General features: G+C 53.0%; 4 protein-coding genes across 4 annotated transcripts; 3 read left to right on the plus strand and 1 right to left on the minus strand.

Moving 5' to 3' along the window:
• Positions 1-3679: 3679 nt before the first annotated feature.
• Positions 3680-4768, plus strand: J4E87_000247 (uncharacterized protein; the record flags this gene model as incomplete). The annotated part of the gene is made up of 1 exon (XM_049371906.1): positions 3680-4768. One exon carries the CDS (start codon positions 3680-3682, stop codon positions 4766-4768), a length of 1089 nt encoding a protein of 362 aa, XP_049238040.1.
• Positions 4769-5372: 604 nt separating this feature from the next.
• Positions 5373-9473, plus strand: J4E87_000248 (uncharacterized protein; the record flags this gene model as incomplete). Its single annotated transcript, XM_049371907.1, has 1 exon — positions 5373-9473. The coding sequence occupies one exon, from the start codon at positions 5373-5375 to the stop codon at positions 9471-9473; it is 4101 nt and encodes a 1366-aa protein (XP_049238041.1).
• Positions 9474-9730: 257 nt separating this feature from the next.
• J4E87_000249 (uncharacterized protein) lies at positions 9731-11380 on the plus strand (the record flags this gene model as incomplete). Its single annotated transcript, XM_049371908.1, has 2 exons — positions 9731-10384; positions 10442-11380. 2 exons carry the CDS (start codon positions 9731-9733, stop codon positions 11378-11380), a joined length of 1593 nt encoding a protein of 530 aa, XP_049238042.1.
• Positions 11381-11564: 184 nt separating this feature from the next.
• On the minus strand, positions 11565-13451 carry J4E87_000250 (uncharacterized protein; the record flags this gene model as incomplete). Its single annotated transcript, XM_049371909.1, has 5 exons — positions 11565-11905; positions 11963-12702; positions 12750-12977; positions 13114-13192; positions 13238-13451. 5 exons carry the CDS (start codon positions 13449-13451, stop codon positions 11565-11567), a joined length of 1602 nt encoding a protein of 533 aa, XP_049238043.1.
• Between the last annotated feature and the right edge of the window lie 580 nt (positions 13452-14031).

Consider the following 14031-nt stretch of genomic DNA (forward strand, 5'->3'; position numbering starts at 1 on the left):
CGATTGAACGATGGTCTCACTATCGGGGCTCGGCACGCTCTGGTCAGACGGGCTTCGTTGCTTGGACAGTGGCTCTCCGAAGGGATTTCTAATTTTCTTGATTAGACAGACCATCACGGCAATGTCTACACTGTACGATCCCTTCCCGGGAAGCTATCGGGACGTCGACGTGTCTCTTTGGCTGTTGTACTTTGCATCCTTGACGCTCGGAAGGCTGTGTCTACACAGTCGTCAAGGATCTTTCGGCCACAGTCTACCTAGGTATGCTGGACAACCAATCATGCGCCTAACCAACACACCAACTATGGCTATGTAATGAGTGCATGTTGGGGGCGTCAAAGGCAAGGCGCCTGCTTCATGCAGTGCCATTATCCGTTCGTATGACGCGATGCAACATGACACAATTCGTCCGCGGTCTCGTGCGCTGTTTTCTTGACATAGAGCAACACCTAGACGGGTTGTACCTCGCAATTCTGGGTTTCGAACTCTTTCAACACCAGGGCGATGAGATCAAGCCACTTGGATATCGGTTGAGCGTTAATCACATTGTCGGCCAGGTCGAATGTCGCTCTCTCGAGGTTCAATGGTCGATAGACCAGACATTTTGAGAGTACAACATTACCGCTGCGTACCTTTTTCCATAGCGTACACTTCTGGCAGGGGTATCTCAAATCCGCATGCTTTGACCCCGCACTGAATGGAAGTACGTACCGCCCAGCAGACCTCCAAGGTTTGGCCTTGAACACAATCGCTAGATCCAACCAGCAAGAATGCGTGCAGTCTCATACCTCAGGCTCACAGTCTAAGCCAACTTGCAATATCCGGACCGCGCACGCACAATGGCCGTCGCCTCAAGCTCACTAGTAATCCCGAGCCAGCAGTCAGGGCTGAGACAGCCACGTGGTGATGGATCCGAGCAACGCAATGATCATAGACCAGTGAACACGTCTATGCGCAACAGCGAGTGGGCCTTTTCGCTAAACAGTTCTTTCACTCTGACCAGACAACGAGGTGCGCATCAAACGCGGTAATTTATGGACTCCTGACTGACGACGCAAGACAGACCCACAGCCAAGACTACGACCACTGAACGAGCCTTTGTTTGCGTGCGGGGTAAACACACACTCCGAGTCCGATTGTGCTACCAACACAGCTCTCAAAGCTATCAATGAATTGGATAATACGAATTCACCTCCAGTGCCATCTCAGACAGAGAACACGACCCTGAGGAAAAGGCTCACCAACATCATTGTACCAAAGAGATCAGATGCTCTTGATATAAGGAAGCATGCTGTTAACCCAGTTTTGTTTGTGCGACGATGGGCGCAAACGCGCTTGCCGAACGATAGTCCTACGTCACAGATTCCGAAGAAACTTCGTGAAGCCAGACGTCAAACACATCTCCGGACGTATTTCATACCAGAGGTTGAGATTGAGAGAATCGTTTCAAGCGAGGCAGTGCGGCAAGAACTCTTGGACTCGAACTATTCGAAACTAGGAAGGATAAGGAAACCACGCTTGAGCATTGAGGATGGCACGCCATATGTGAAGATACTCACGGCCCTCTACCTCATGAAGCAGCCCTCAAAAATTAGACTTTTTGTCAGGTCTGGTGTCTGCGACAAAGATCTTCCGCTCGATAAAGACCCACATTTCGACAGAGCGGATGGCTCTCATGAGCTGAGAAGCAGAAATAATCCCGAAGCCTGTGCGGTTGTATTCAAAAGACGAGACTACGCCAATGAGTTTCTAGAGCATCAATGGAGTGTTCTTGCGCCCATTTTCTTCGGAACCGATGATGCTGCCGTTCCCCATGTTGATCTCGACCCAGAAGCAATCCTGCCATTCTTATCATGCAAGGAGGTTCTGAAACGAGGAGGATCCAGTACAGTTTACAAAACTAATATCCATCCTGAACATGATCGTTTGAACAATATGCTGGTATGTCATATCCCCACGCCTAGTTTTACGATGTAACAAAACTAACAATCCCTGCGAATCAGCCTGGTTGCAACATATATGCAATCAAAGCTCTGAAGTCAAGCGACAAAGAGGCCTTTGGTCGAGAAGCTACCATTCTCACTAAGCTAAGCAGCCGGAAACACGCCCACACTCATCTCGTCACCCTACTGGCCACTTACGAACACAATGGGGTTTACCATCTCATATTCCCGTGGGCAGAGCTTGATTTGTTCGACTTTTGGAAGCAGCGTACCCCTGAAGTCGAGGAGATGGGTATGTGGGTTGTGGAACAATGTCGCGGCCTTGCGGCTGGACTAAATAGTCTGCATCGATACGCGACTCTCTCTGGAACTCTCTTGAACCACGCCCCCGACATACCAGTGCAGAAGGCGGCTGGGAGGCATAAACAATATGGGTCAGTTCAAAATACAAATCCAAGCCGGATGGTGATGAATCTGTTTGGTCGTCATGGGGATCTAAAGCCGGAAAATATTCTTTGGTATCCAGATGACATGACCACAGGCGGTCATGGTGTTCTGAAGATTACCGATTTCGGGGTTACTCGATTTAACACCGAGGATTCTTGGGACACGCGGCGCACAGGTAGCATTCCAAACTCAGCAGCATATCGTTCGCCTGAGGTGGATCTCGATTATGTCCTTACTAGTGCGTGTGACGTATGGGCTCTCGGATGTGTGTATCTGCAGTTCATTACGTGGTACCTTGGGGGACATAAGCTGGTTGAAAGATTTGGCCGAAGACGTTTGGCAAGCGATCCCTTCCTGGCAAACCGACCAACCGACACTTTTTTCTCCATATACTTTGAGGCAGGGGTGAAAAGAGCTAAAGTCAAATCTGCAGTCATCGAGGTCAGTCTATTCAGTCAACTTTTCGACGCTACGATGATACCAGGTTCATTAGTCGCTCATTGCTAAATTACCTCAGGTCATGGATGAACTGAGAGCGCATAAACGCTGTACCATTGACTTCAAGAACTTCCTTGACATAATCAAAGACGATATGTTGGTGGTCCATTGGCAGGAAACGCTAGAGGATCAACACAGTATCCCAGTGCTTCGAAAAACGCTATCAGAGTCAGCCAGCACTCAATTGTTGGGTCATCTGCGACGAAAGAGTTGTGGGGATGTATTCCGCAGTCTGGGCGAAATCAAGCCCTGCTACGATCAGGAAGAAGATTTGACGAGGCGCGATACTCTCGATCCAATTTCACCCTTAACTCCACGCAACCATGTATGGCCTAAACCACAGCCATCAGCCAACAGAGCACTGTTGTCTCGCGGATTGACTTTTGGCTGACAAATCTTGGTCTTCAAATCAATGGGAATCGGGATAAGTTGTGGTGTGCCGTGCTGGGGAAGAAGGGAATTGTGCGCAGCTTGCCACTTTCCCAATATCAGTCGGCACGATGGCTGGGCCTTTTCATGCAAGAGATGTTTCGATACGTGCGATTATCTCGCTGTTTTGTTGTCCTTTGCCCATTGCCTAAGGATGAAGCGGGGCAGTGGTCCGACAGTACCCGCAGGCGAGCATCTCCGCATATAACAGCAACGTCAACACTAGGCAACAGCAAATGACACCGAGATAGGGCGCAGAAAGGAAGACAAGGAAGGAATCCATCGCACGATCAGCATAAAGTTCATCGAACGCAGTTCACCAAGTTCCCGAACATCTGAAGTCGGCCCTTCTCGTAACCACCATGACTTTTACCGTCCTCTCCGACGCCGACATCCAATCCCTCCTCCACAACATTTCTCCATCCGACGTCCAGAACCTTGCATCAACACTCAACCAAGCCCTTACCGAATACTCATGTAACGATGAAGTTCCCTACCAACCACATCGCGCGCATGTCGCGCGACCAAACGGCCAAGTCAGCCTCTTCATGCCAGCAACAACACCATCATCTATCGGTGTGAAGATAGTCGGTGTCGCGCCATCTCAAGCCCCTCCACCGGGAGAGAAGCCCAAGTCTGCACTTCGAAGTGTACTTACGATATGCGACGAGCTAGGACAAGCAGTGGGCGTATTGAACGCGGCAGAGTTGACGGCATTTCGAACAGCGCTGGGGAGTATGCTGCTGTATCGGTACCGGAAGAAGACTGAGAACATCCTTGTTTTTGGAGCTGGCAAGCAGGCAGAGTGGCATATTCGCCTTGCTATCCTCCTGAAAGGAAATGATATCCGGAAGATTACTGTTGTAAACCGGTCAAGTGCAAGAGCGAAGGAACTCCTTGATTCACTGGCACAATCGAAAGTCGGCGAACATATAACGATGGAGCTCTTCGATAACGAGAAGGAAGACGCGCTGGAGAGCTTAGTCACGGAAGCGGATGTTGTGTTCTGCACAACACCCAGCACATCTCCGTTGTTCCCGGCTTCGTACCTTACATCAGACGCTGGCCTTGCTAAGTCTCGGTATATCGCCGCAATCGGGTCTTACCGTCTAGACATGCAAGAGATTGACCCAGAGCTACTTAAGAATCTCAGTAACCCTTCCGGTTCTTTTGCCTCTCAGGTCTACCAAGGGTTGATCAATGTTGATAGCATCAAGGGATGCATGGACGAGGCTGGTGAGCTGGTAGCAGCGGGACTGAAGCCAGAGCAGATGCTTGAGGTGGGGAAGGTGGATGGGCTCAGGAAAGATGACGACGTGCAGAAGTGGCTTGAACAGGGGTTTGTTGTGTATAAGAGTGTCGGCGTGGGTATTATGGATATCGCGATTGGCAAGGCTTTGATGGAGTTGGCCGCGCAGAAGGGAGTGGGCGTGCATCTGGATAGTTTTTGAGACATTCAGATAGCAGAAGATATAGACTGGTGTGGCAATAGCATCTTTGACAGACACGAGAGCAAGTTTTATATTCCCAAACCTTGAGTACGCCGTTCTTAGTTAGTGAACATGGCGTTGCGATGTCAGGCTATATCGATAACCGTTACTATCGATCGCCCTCCAACGTAGGATTTTCCGTGACGCGTCCTGAGCAAGGAACACGCAGCGCAAGTCAGAAACTATAGTCGCACAGCATAGCCAGGATAAGTAGCAATTTCAATGGCCACGTTGGGTCTGCAGATGCTGAGGCAAAGACGCCCTTGGTTGGGCATAGGCAAGTTTAGACGCAAAATTGCCTTTGCACCAAGCTACCAACGCGAAACCTTGGGGCCTTGATCGCGACTCGCAATGGCTTCGTTGTACAGGAGTTGGAGTTTAGACGTTAACCTAGAGTATGATGAAAGTCGGGGCGCGGAAAAGAGCAAGGATTCGGCGGCAGTGACGCGCGCCGATTTTTTTCTAAAAGTTCCCCCTCCCCCGCCATGTGAACGCGCCCGCGATCGCTCTGGTCTTCGGACACCCGCGATTACGATTCCCAGAAAGCGACTCGGCGTCACACACGATGGCGTCTAACGAGGACCCCTATCTCATCCTGCCGGGCTCGTCCGCCTTCTCCGACTTCCGCCTGCAGCGCCTCGCCCAGGCCATTGGCGCGACCGAAGTGCGCTCGCTGTGGGTGCACTTTGTCAACCCCCTCAAGCAACTCGCCGACGATGAGTTGAAGACGCTGCAGCAGATCCTGCACTACGGCGAATACCCCAGCAGCGATGACCGCCTCGCCCAGGTCCTCCTCGACGCTGTCAACCGCGGCGGCGAGCCTCGCGACGACAAGACGGTCCTCTTCTACATCTGCCCGCGCGCCGGCACGATATCGCCATGGAGCTCCCTCGCCTCCATGATCGCGCGCACCTGCACGCTCGAAGGCGCCGTCAAGCGCATCGAGCGCGGCATGGTCATCGCCGCCACCTTCGACCGCACCCTCGAAGCCGACGAGATCCCCAACCGCGACCATCTCTACGACCGCATGACGCAGACCATCAGCCGCACCGCCCCGAACCTCGACGCCATCTTCGGTCAGGGCGAGCCTGCGCAGGCCACGACCATCAAGTTCGACGAGTACAACAGCGCCCATGCCGCCCTCGACCACGCCAACCGCGAGCTGGGCCTGGCCATGGACAAGTCGGAGATTGAGTACCTCGTAGAGGCATACACACAAGAACTCAAGAGGGGCCCAGTCGATGTCGAGCTGTTCATGTTCGCCCAGGTCAACTCGGAGCACTGCCGCCACAAGCAGTTCAACGCCGAGTTCACCATTGACGGCATGCGCAAGCCCATGTCGCTGTTCGGTATGATCCGCAACACCCACCAGAAGAACCCCAAGCACGTTGTCAGCGCGTACAGCGACAATGCTGCTGTCTTGAACGGCGAGGAGGCGAGCTTCTGGGCACCCAACGACCTGACGGGCGAGTGGCACGGCACCAAAGAGACGGTACACATCCTCTGCAAGGTCGAGACGCACAACCACCCGACTGCGGTATCGCCCTTCCCCGGAGCCGCCACGGGCTCTGGCGGCGAGATCCGTGACGAGGGAGCCGTTGGACGTGGATCCAAGCCAAAGGCTGGACTGGCGGGCTTCACTGTCTCCGACCTGAACATCGAGGGCTTCGAACGCCCATGGGAGCTGAAGGACGTCGGAAAGCCTGCGCACATCGCCAGCAGCCAGGACATCATGCTCGAGGCTCCCATCGGCAGCGCCCAATTCAACAACGAGTTCGGCCGCCCATGCACCACCGGTTACTTCCGCACCATGCTCATGCGCGTCTTTACAAACGAGAAGGAGTCGGAGCTACGGGGCTACCACAAGCCTATCATGCTGGCAGGTGGTGTGGGCACCGTCAGGCCGCAGCATGCGCTCAAGGACCCTGACGTTGTACCCGCTGGCTCGCACCTTCTCGTTATCGGTGGACCTGCCATGCTTATCGGCCTTGGTGGCGGAGCAGCTTCCAGTATCCAATCCGGCGAAGGAAAGGTCGACCTTGACTTTGCCAGTGTGCAGCGAGGCAACCCCGAGGTGCAGAGGCGCGCGCAGGAAGTCATTGACGCGTGTCGCTCCATGGGCGACAAGAACCCCATCCTCTTCATTCACGACGTCGGAGCTGGCGGTCTGTCCAATGCGCTGCCCGAGCTTGTTCACGACTCTGGTCTTGGCGCCATCTTCGAGCTACGCGAGATCGACAATGTTGACAAGAGCATGAGTCCGCTGCAAATATGGTGTTGCGAGGCTCAGGAGCGTTATGTGCTTGCAGTCAGCCCTGATCAGTTAGACTTGTTCAAGCGTATCTGCCACCGTGAGCGATGCGGTTACTCCGTCGTTGGCAAGGCTACGAAGGAGCAGCGTCTGGTGTTAAACGACAGGGACTCCAAGGAGAACCCTACACCCATCGATCTTCCAATGGCCACACTTTTCGGAAAGCCACCAAAGATGTCCCGCATTGTCGAGAGCCGCAAGTTGAGGCTCCCTGCCTTTGACAGCAGCTTGTCCATGTACATTCCCGACACACCAAAGGATGGCTTGATCGCCGAAGCCGTGGACCGAGTTCTCACCCTACCAGCCGTAGGCTCAAAGTCCTTCTTGATCACCATCGGAGACCGCACTGTCGGTGGCCTTACTGTCCGTGATCAGATGGTTGGCAAATGGCAGGTCCCAGTAGCTGATGTATCGGTAACAGCTACATCGCTACTGGCTGGTGTCAGGACTGGCGAGGCTATGACTATGGGCGAGAAGCCGACCCTGGCGCTCATCTCGCCGGCCGCATCTGCCAGGATGGCAGTCGCAGAGTCTTTGATGAACATTGCTGCAGCAAGCCTCTTCGATAGGCTATCGAGAGTCCGACTCTCGGCCAACTGGATGTCTGCAAGCAGTCATCCCGGAGAGGGTGCAGCCTTGTACGAGGCCGTCGAAGCTATCGGCATGGATCTCTGCCCTAAGCTTGGCATATCTATTCCCGTCGGCAAGGACTCGATGAGCATGAAGATGAAGTGGTCGGACAACGGCGAGGCCAAGGAAGTCACAGCACCCATGTCGCTTGTCATCACTGCATTTGCCCCTGTCAACCGCACAGATCGAACATGGACACCTGCTCTAGAGAGGGTTGAGGATGTCGGTGAAACCGTCCTGATGTTCGTCGATCTAGCAGCAGGCAAGAAACACATGGGCGGTTCTGCCCTAGCACAAACATTCGGACAGATCGGCGATGAAGCACCCGATGTTTACGACGCCGATATCATCAAGGACTACTTTGACGCGATCGAACAACTTCATGAGTCGGATATCGTGCTTGCATACCATGACAGGTCTGACGGTGGTCTTTTCACAACCCTCGTTGAGATGGCCTTTGCCGGCCGATGTGGTATCGAGGTCATGCTCGACGGCATCGCGGCGTCAAGCGAACCAAAGGATGTTCTGGAAACACTATTCAACGAAGAGCTCGGAGCTGTCTTCCAGATCAGGAAGAAGGACGAAGTTGCCTTCAACCGCTGCTTTGCCACCTGCGGGCCGCCTCCAGGTATGATCAAGAAGATTGGTCGCGTACCTGAGGCCACAAAACAAGACATCTCTTTCTACGTCGGCACTCAGAATGTTTACCGCAGCACACGCCAGAAGCTCCAGCAGCGCTGGGCAGAGACCTCGTACCGCATGCAAAAGCTCCGAGACAACCCTGCTTGCGCCGACGCCGAGTTCAAGAACATCCTCGACGACAAAGACCCAGGCCTGTCGTACAACCTCAACTTCAAGCCTGCCGAAAACATTCTGCCCTTCATGTCGAACCTCAAGTCACCTTTTACCGCCAAGCCCCGCGTAGCCATTCTTCGCGAGGAAGGTGTAAATGGCCAAGCCGAGATGGCATTTGCTTTCCACCAGGCCGGTTTCACTGCCATCGATGTACACATGACCGACATCATCTCTTCGCGCGTATCGCTCGCTGGCTTTGTGGGTATAGCAGCGTGCGGTGGTTTCTCCTACGGTGACGTGCTTGGCGCAGGCCAAGGGTGGGCAAAGTCTGTCCTCTTGCACCCCAACACACGCAAGGAATTCCAGACGTTCTTCGCTCGCCCAGATACTTTTGCCCTTGGTGTCTGCAATGGTTGCCAGTTCATGAGCAAGTTGAAGGAGTTGATCCCTGGTGCGGAGCTATGGCCTAGCTTCGAGCGCAACGCGTCTGAGCAATACGAAGCGCGTGTCTGCATGGTCGAGGTGCTCGATCCCAAAGGACCCAACACACCGCCATCTGTCTTCCTGCACGGCATGGCTGGATCCAAACTTCCCATCGTCACCGCGCACGGCGAGGGACGCGCTCACTTCTCCAAATCTGCTTCCTCGGTCTCGAGCCCACAGACGCTATACAACGAAAACCTTGTGTCGTTCCGCTACGTCGACAACTACGGAAAGCAAACCGAGACATACCCATACAACCCGAACGGCAGTCCAATGGGTATCAGTGGTGTGAGGAGTACCGATGGTCGGGTATTGGCGATGATGCCGCACCCCGAACGCACTATCTTGAAGGAGGTCGGAAGCTATATCCCACGAGATGTAGAAGGATGGGGCGAACTTGGCCCGTGGTCACGCATGTTCAAGAGTGCTAGGCGATGGGTCGGCTAGAGCACGCTTGGAGAGAGACGCGATTCGGTATGCATGGATTGGTTGGCGTTTAGGGTGGTTATTATAGGCATTTACGATACGGAAATGATAGATTTACAAGCATCCAAACGATTGTTTGCAGAGGCGAGGTGTATTTTTACTTCGTACATCGTGTTAGGCATCCACTTTGCCAAGGAAATGCGACACAGGGGACTCTCCATCCTCGTACAACAAGCAAATCTGCAATCAGCTGTCTCAGTCAATAGATCTAGGTCAAGATGGGCGGAGTTCTCTCAATTCTGCGAAACACAGCCAAGGCTCTCATCGCAGCAGCTTCTCTCTTAAGAGCTTTGTCAACCGAGTTCGATCAAGCTCTGAAGCGTGCATCACAACCCCCGGGTCTTCCGGTCCCCAAGCCATCCGAAACTTACTGGCTCAGCGACCCTCCACACCCTGCACTATGCGACGCAAGCTCGTCCAAACTGCCGGAAACTGTAGATGTGGTCATCATCGGTTCCGGAATAGCTGGCGCTGCTGTCGCGCGATCATTGTTACACGAGCGACGCCGTCGCAACATCCACACTGATGAGAAAGTGGTGGTCCTCGAAGCTCGACAGCTGTGCAGCGGTGCGACTGCTCGGAATGGCGGCCACATCAAACCTTCAGTGTACGAAAGCTTTTCTCGATTCAGCAAGCTGTTACCAAAAGATCGTGCTGCTGCTCTGGCGCGTTTCCAGCTTCTGCACGTCAAGTACTTGACAGAGTTATGCGAAAGCGAAGGCATTGAGGCTGCCGAAGCTCGAAAGGTCGAGACTGTGGACTTTTTTCTGGATGACGAAAGTTTCTCCAAGGCTGTCGCCGATGTCGAGGAGTTGAAGAAATGGTTGCCTGAGGTTGAGATTGCGGTATGGAGGGGTGGCCAAGTACAGAAGGTTTGATGACACCCTAAGGTGGCTAGCAAAGGAACTTTCCGATGCTGACGAATGTAGAAATTTGGTGTCAACAACAGCGTCGTCGGTGCTTTGTCATACGAAGCAGGTGCTATCTGGGCATACCGATTCGTTGCGTCTATCTGGAACGGCCTTCTCAATGACTTCCCTGATACCCTCTCCATCGAGACAAGCACTCCTGTAGAATCGATAAGCGTCCCGGAAACGGCCTCTGAAGACTTCCCATACGCTGTACAAACTACCCGAGGAACGATGTTCGCCCGCCATATAGTCCACGCCACCAACAGCTTCGCAAGCCACCTTGTCCCAGGGCTACGCAGCAAGATCGTGGGCGCACGAGCCCACATGTCTGCACAGCAACCAGGACAAACATTCCCATACGCCGACGGCATGCGCTCGTGGAGTGTAGTCTACGGCGAGGGCTTCGACTACGTAACACAACGTCCACCAGCCACCGGTGATTCCAAAGGAGATCTGATGATTGGAGGCGGCTTCGTTCGATCGCTAAAGCAAGGCATCGATCAAGTCGGTCGATATGACGATGGCCCCTCACTCGATCCTTTGACCGCCGCACACATCACGGGTGTCTTTCCAGCGGTTTTCCATCCCAAATGGGGTGCTGGTGCTGAGTTGAAGCAGATGTGGTCTGGTATCATTGGTTTGACTGGCGATTACATGCCATTCGTGGGCCGCTTGGATGCAAAGCTAACGGGGCGGGATATCAAAGCACGAAAACGCGTGGCGTCTGACAAGGACTCGTGTGGGGAGTGGATTGCGGCGGGCTTCTCGGGAGAGGGCATGGTGTGGGCTTGGCTTTCGGGTGCTGCTCTTGGTGTTATGATTGCTGGTAGTGAAGACGAAGACTTGCCTGAAGCTGCGGGGAGACCGGGTGGCAAGTTATCGGAATGGTTTCCGAGAGAGCTCTTGGTGTCAAAGGAGAGGATGCGCAGCGCTGATGTTAGTAACCTGGCCAATTAGTCGTCAGAAGCAAGGCTATGGTTTGTCGATATATGTCGATGGATTTGCGAAAACTCCTTGTATAAAGATCGATTGCGTATTAGGTTCTATGATGCTATTAGACTATCTTCTAGTTACAATTCCTCTATTCCCAACGCCGTCGATTGCTTCATTGCCGTGTATTCCAAATGTAGGGTGCTTCAGTTCAAGCAGCCTCTTTCTCTACATCTCTTGACGCTTGTTCTGCTGGCTTTCCCGCACGTTCCTTGATGCTCCTCCATTCCACCATCAACGCTCCAATGATGGTGCAAGCGCTGAGTGCTGCTGCTAGCAGGAACGTCCGAGTTATTGAGTAGCTGTACGCCGATACCACCGTATCGATCTCGTTCGCCGCTACCACTTTTCGGAGGTCTGTTGCGCCGGTATTGATGATGAGTTCAGTATCAAGGTTGGAGTTGCCCGATAGTTGCTTTACGAGCTGGGTCGAGAACAGATTTTGTCCAACAGCAAGGAAGATAGCACCACCCTGTTGATTTAAGAAGAAGACTATAGGTTTACGAAGTCAACGTATGTTCAAGATGCAGTTCGTACAGAGAAACTTACTCATCGCCATGCCTAGGGAAACATCTGAGCGCGGCAGGATAGTCTGCGGCACCAGGTTCGCTGTTTGAGCCCCAAAGCCAAGCCCGCACCCGTAGAAGACCTGATAGCCAATCCATTCGCGAGCGCTCGACTCCGGCGTAAGTGTAGAAAGGAGGCCACTGGCGATTGATGCGACAACGGCCGAAAGGAGTAAAGCAGGGACATAATATCCGATCTTCTGAGTTATCACTGCTGTGATAATACCGAAGACAATAAGCGATGTGCACAACGGTATCGTGCGTACACCGGCCTGCATGGCAGACTGGCCCTGAGCTGCCTGGAACCAAATGGCGATGTAGTATACAGCGTTCATCATACCGCCGGCGAGGAGAAAGATGAAAAGCATAGCACCGCCCATCGAACGGTTCAAGATGACCCGAGGCGGGGCCATGGCTGTATCCGGCATCGTAAACTCCACAACCAGGAATCCGATGAAAGTAACTGCAAATGTGACGAGCAGGCCGACGATTTTCGGTGCCGACCAGGGATCGGTCGTACCTCCCCACTGAAGAGCGAGGATAAGGCATACCATGGATGGTACGAAGAAGAGAAGACCTATTGGGTCGAGGCGCTTGAGCTGAGCGAGAATGGACAGCTTCTCTTTAGGTGTTGAAGGGAGATCCAGAAAGAAGAATATGCATGCGAACGTCAAGGCACCGATGGGGAGGTTTATGTAGAAGCACCATCTCCAGGTCAAGGTCCTATTTGCGTGTTAACCGTGACTCATGAAGAAAACCGGGAGACTTACGGGTTGTCCGTGAAGGTACCTCCAACGAAGGGCCCCAATACAGATGACACTCCAAATGCGAGACCGAGAAAAGAAGTGAAGATGGGTCGCCTTCGCAATGGCACGAGGGGTACGATGATCATGACCGCACCACATTGAAGTCCAGCTGCTCCAATACCAGCGATTGCGCGACCGACGATGACTTCAATGAGGGTCAGCGAGTGCATCATCTCGCGATTTGGTGGATTACTTACGAACAACAGAAGTAGGTGCGGCCCCACACAATGCACTGCCAACTTCGAACAGGAAAACGGACACCAAAAACGTCGATTTGGTATCGTAAAGCTGGTATATTTTGCCGAAGAGTGGATTGAAGATTGCGCACGTAAGCATGTAGCCACTACCATACCAGCCTATATCCGCGATAGTGCCGTATGTGTTTGTGATTGCCGGTATAGCAGTAGCTAAGCAGTGTCAGTAAGGACTAAAGACGGAGAAGTTCCACATACCAATGATCATGCGGTCGAGAGCAACAAGGAAGAAGGCCAGATAGATCGAGATGATGACGAGCCAAAACTTGAGCGTTTTGGGCTTATAGTTCTCCTCGGAATCTGCGTACTCGTTGCCTCCAGAGGCTGAAGGTGGGGCATCTTTTCCAAGATTTTCGTGCAAACTAGCGGGCTGGGAGACTGTTGCAGTCCCAACTTGAGATGTTGTAGTCATGGCGTAAACTTCGGAATAGGCGCAGTGGGGTTCAAAGAGAAACTTGAGATTGGATACACTAGAACATTGTCAAGAGAAGCTTGGCTGTTATATGTACATTCGGTATGTGCAACGTCCCGAATGGTGTTTTGCAATACAATCCCGTTCGGGGAGTAGCAATGTCCGACATGGAGGCGGTCTACGCAAACCTTGGAAGCGAACTTCGACCTGTTGCAGAGTAACGAGTGATTCAGAACTGGTAGTAAATACCAGAGTTTCCCCGAACGCATACTAACGATTTGATGTGTTGTGACGATTCAATGTCCTGAATGCCCAGAGTTGCCCGGTGTTCGGTGGGAGAGAGATCACGTGATGGGCTCGGGGATTAGATCTGACCGAGAGGCTTGCCGCACCTTACTGAGGCGTCGGTGCGCGTCATCACGCCCTTGCGGATCGAACCTCAAGTTCAGACATCGGAGGTAGTAAGCGTGAATAAACGCGAAGATTGCGGAGATGTTGGGATGGATGCCATCCCGTCACTGCTGAAACAAGGGAGAGGAGTGGATGTGGTTGACGAACGCGACTGAAGCGGGAAGTGCGG

The sequence above is a fragment of the Alternaria ethzedia genome (genome assembly GCF_023757985.1).
Source record: "Alternaria ethzedia strain BMP 0044 chromosome Unknown scaffold_1, whole genome shotgun sequence".
Lineage (NCBI taxonomy): Eukaryota > Fungi > Ascomycota > Dothideomycetes > Pleosporales > Pleosporaceae > Alternaria > Alternaria ethzedia.